At 37.3% G+C, this 4,752-nt stretch overlaps 1 protein-coding gene across 1 annotated transcript; it reads right to left on the bottom strand.

Moving 5' to 3' along the window:
• Positions 1–3,518: 3,518 nt before the first annotated feature.
• On the bottom strand, positions 3,519–4,274 carry LOC108379667 (cyclin-dependent kinase inhibitor 1C; the record flags this gene model as incomplete). The annotated part of the gene is made up of 2 exons (XM_017636014.1): positions 3,519–3,593; positions 3,918–4,274. Coding segments are annotated over 2 exons (432 nt in total), but the record flags the coding sequence as incomplete, so codon positions are not given.
• Positions 4,275–4,752: the final 478 nt, after the last annotated feature.

Raw genomic sequence — 4,752 nt, 5'->3', positions numbered from 1 at the left:
GCCTGGAAATAAGTCTGGCGGTGATCGCTCATCATTAGAGACCCACGTGCGGAAAAGGGAAGCTCCGTATCTTATTTATCTTCTGCTTAGTTTCCTTTAATCCCAAGCGGGACATAGGGCATCAGCTAAGTCTGCGCGCCATCTGGTTTGGTTTCTGGCAATCGCTTTGAGCTTCTTCCAGATTAACCCTAGCTTCTTCGCCTCTTGATCGACTGTTCTTCTTCATGTTTTGCGCGGTCCGCTGGGAGGCCTTCATCTTTCGAATAGGTCATTCCATTGTAAGGCCTTATTTACAATACTGCCACCTTCTTTGCACAATGTGTGGCCTATCCGTTTCCATTACAGTCTTCGAATCCACATTTCAAGGAGCTTCGTGCTAGCCTTTCTAAGCAACTTCTCTTTTTCGATTGTTTTAGCCCAACAAATTCAGATACTCGAAGACATCTTTTTAGTAAAACTTGCGGGCGCTTGGTTATTGCAATAATGACATAAAATTTTTTTATTGACGCCCTCATAAATTTACGCGCCGCAAGCGCTCCAATCTCCACTTAATCACTTTAATTCAATCTCTCAAACGTAAAAGGCTCAAAGCAAAAGCGCCTAAAAATATGCAATTATTTTAAATTTGAAAATACAACTAAAAAGCCAAGGCTCGTTCGGTGGAGGCTCTTTGCGGCAGANCTCCACTTAATCTCTTTAATTCAATCTCTCAAACGTAAAAGGCTCAAAGCAAAAGCGCCTAAAAATATGCAATTATTTTAAATTTGAAAATACAACTAAAAAGCCAAGGCTCGTTCGGTGGAGGCTCTTTGTGGCAGACCGACCCCCACCGTATGCCACTAAAGTATTTATGTGCGATTATAATCATAATTAGCTGACATCAGACTCATTAACACGCAAATTTTTCACGCCTGCCATAGAATGGTGCCCCTTAGGATGGGAAGATGGTATTGGGTAACGTAGAAAGCAAACAGGAGAGAGGGTAGCAGCAGTTGGTGAAGTGTGGTGTTCTAATTAGCTGTGCAAACTGACTGAATTGAAGCCCCACGGTCGCTGAACAATCACGCATTGGGCTTTCCACATCATTGCCGCTGTGGCAGTGAGTTGAGGTGCGGAATACTGCACCGCCTGCCCGCCTGCCTGCCTGCATGTTCACAACTGATTGCTGCGGTTTTGCGTACAAATTCAACGCGCTTGTAATTTTAATTGCCTGTCACATTTTTAACACCTTCATGCAGTCGCATGCGTCGGCAAACATATTGGCTATTTGTCAAAAAAGGAAATTTTTCAAATCAGTGCACGAGCATACATTTAGGCGCATTATCAAATAGCGAGAAAAAAATATAAAAAGGCCTAACTGGCGCTCACAACAAACCGCCTAATAAATTGTTCATCCTCATCCATCTGCTGCGTAGTTATGCCAGCTGCCGTCCCTCACATTGCTGCTGCCTCCGACCGCTTCACCAATTTTAATTCATTTAATTGAGCTGCCAATATTTGACCAAAATGTAATTAACAAAGCAGCTTTTGCGGGCCGGTATGGGCGGTAGGCGGCGAAAGTGCTTCCGCGTTTATTGACAGTTATTGCGCTCATATTTGTATTTACCTTTGTAGTTTTGTTTGCCAACACTGGTAGAGCGCTCGCCCGCTCGCTCGTACGCCATTGATTTGTTGTAAATAGCGCTCAGCCATTTTTTTTTTTGCTTGCAACTGTTCTTTGCTTAATTCGCGGCGGTTTAAAATTTTCTATGTGGTCAAAATTTATATTTCGCTTGTAATTGTTTGCAATTCAATTATTTATTTGAATTCTATTGTTTGAGGTGTTCTTTCTTTGATTGCAATTTCGATTGCAAATATTTTCGAATTGAAATGCTTGCAAACAGACATTCTTCCTTGATTTGGAAATTGAATTTTATTTATTTTTTTTTTTTTTTTTAAATTTCCGAAATTTTTCCACGTATGCTTTTTTAAAAAGTTAGTTTTAAAATTTGCTTATTTAAAATTATTAAGCCTTTCAGGACCTAGGGAAACATATCACAAAAAAAATTTACTCCACTCATAATGAAACTGTGTACGGTCAAGAAACTTTAGAAAAATTATGTTTACCAAAATTAGAAAAATTTATCAATGTAAGAATTAAAAAAAAAATAAGGGTAGGTATAGAAAAAAAAGAGATTTTTAATAATTTTTTAGGAAAAAAATTTACCGAAAAAACACAATTTAGCATAAAACAGTTTTTTAGGAATTAAATACAAAAAATTTACCAGACATTACAGACTAATATTTTGTGGAGAAAAAAATATCTTTGCAGTTAAAGTTATTTGTTTCGGAAAAAATAATTTTTGGTAATAGATGATAATTTCGAAAATAAAAAAAATTAAAGGTATAGAAAAAGAGGTTTTAACAATTTTTTTTTTTGTAAAATTTGACCGAAAAATATAATTTAGGAAAAAGCAATTTTTTAAGCAAAATATGTTTACACGAAATAGAAAAAGTATACCAGATATTAGAGACAAATATCTTGTGGAGAAAAAAAAAATTGTTTCAGTAAAAATTATCTATTTATTACGGAAAAAATTATTTTTGGTAATAAAAATTTCGAAAATGATATATTTTTTTAGTAAAATAGGCTAATAGGTAGTTGTTTGGGAAAAAAATTATATTTGGGGAAAAATCAATTTAAGATTTTTACGAGAAAAAAAATGTAGTTAAAAGTACCTTTTTAGTAAAATGATGTCTACCAGAATTATAAAACCATTTACCCTTAAGCATGAAAAAAATATTTTCATCAAAAAATTATTCCTTTGGGAAAAACCAATGTTTGGGAAAATAGTTTTTGGGAAAATAGCATTAAAAGAGAAACCCAGAAAAAAATTTAAAAAAAAATATAAACAAATAAATGTTTTCTCTGAAAATTTAAAATTAGTTAGAAAACAATAGTTTTCAGTTCAAATTAAAAAAAAAAAATTTGGATAAAATTATTTTCTACCTTGATTTTTTATATACATAAATATTTGTTTATTTATATAGTATCATTTCCATGTTGCTCCGATTTAAACAAAGCCCACTTTTTGAGATCGCGAGTGTAGTTAATCTGAATATTCGCTAGTAGTTGACGGAAAGAGAGCTATTACTGCCACGACGACATCATCTGAATATGGAGTAGAATAATGTTAGTCCAACTTCCAGAAGGGATTAAAGATACTTGCTTCGGCTACGGAAATTGCATGGAGAAAAATTATTTATTTCCAATATTATTGTTTCTTTTTCCACGATCGAAACTTTTTTGAGGGTTGCAAAGGGCCCGCTTAGTTGTACTATATCCATGGCCCCTAATGGTTACCCAGGAGTTAAAAATTTTACAAAAATTGCTAAATCCACAAAATGGAAGATCGATTCCACCACAAGAATCAAGAAAAATCTGGTTTCTATTTATAAAAAACTAAACTTTTTTTATTCGATAAGTATTTTGAATTCGAATGGATAAAATCATCATCATGCATCCAAACAAAAGGAAATTAATAACGACGTCTGTAGACGCGACGACGAACAGTCTTGTAACGGTAACCGTCAGGAGCATGATGCTCAATTTCCTCAGTTGGTTCAACAACTGGAGTTGGAGCAACATATTGCACTGCAGCTGGAGCTGGTGCTGGTGCAGGTGGAATGTAAGATGGAGTTGGTACATGGACTGGAGCTGGAGCTGGTGCTGGTGCTGGAGCAGAGTAATGCACTGGAGCAGGTTCTGGAGCTGACACATGGACTGGAGCTGGAGCGGGTGCTGGAGCGGAGTAGTGCACTGGAGCTGGGGCTGGGGCTGGAGCGGAGTAGTGCACGGGAGCTGGGGCTGGGGCTGGAGCGGCATGGTACACTGGAGCTGGTGCTGGTGCTGGGGGAATGTAAGATGGAGCTGGCACATGGACTGGAGCTGGGGCTGGAGCTGGGGCAGCATAGTGCACTGGAGCTGGAGCTGGAGCAGCTACATGAACTGGAGCTGGGGCTGGAGCTGGAGCAGCATAGTGCACTGGTGCGGGGGCTGGAGCTGGAGCGGAGAAGTGCACTGGAGCGGGAGCTGGAGCTGGCACATTAACATGAACTGGGGCTGGTGCATGTGCTGGTGGCACGTAGGTGCGGTCAGGCTGTGCTACGGGTGCGGGTGCGGGGGCTGGGGCAGCAAAAGACACAGGTGCAGGTTGCTCGTAGCTGTAGCCCAATTCTGAGACATCAGCGCTGGCGCAAGCCAAGATGGCAGCAAAGGCAACGAGGAAGAATTTCTGCAAAGACAAGAAATAAGAGTTTTAGAAAGAAAGGAAATTTAAGTATCTATTTAGTACTGCTTCAAAGATAAATATTTTATTGTCAATAGTTAAATTTCAGTGATTCTCGTATAATTACGCTTAAAGTTTCTTTTTTTTTGATTTTTCGAATGCAATAGAAATTTTTGGGAAAGTAAACAAAAATTGTTCTTATTAAATTCGTAAAAAATTATTACATGAACTGAAAAGTACGACCGAAATTACAATATGACGAAAAATTAGGTTTTAATAAAGGTTTTATAATTTTTATTATATTTTTGTTTGAAAATCACGTTTTAACAAACACCGAAAAATTCGGAGTAATTCGGAATAGTCCAAAGTATAAATATTGTGTTCCAAATTTTAGGTTTTGACGAAATTTTGTTAAATTAGTTGAAAACTGAAGCCGAGTACGATTCGAACTTATTCGGAGTTATAAAATATGTTACTTATTTAA

The sequence above is a fragment of the Rhagoletis zephyria genome, unplaced genomic scaffold (genome assembly GCF_001687245.7).
Source record: "Rhagoletis zephyria isolate East Lansing unplaced genomic scaffold, Rhagoletis_zephyria_1.1 Rzeph_scaffold_16972, whole genome shotgun sequence".
Taxonomy (NCBI): domain Eukaryota; kingdom Metazoa; phylum Arthropoda; class Insecta; order Diptera; family Tephritidae; genus Rhagoletis; species Rhagoletis zephyria.
The sequence above is the reverse complement of the archived record's forward strand: the minus strand, read 5'-3'. Positions and strand labels throughout refer to the sequence as shown.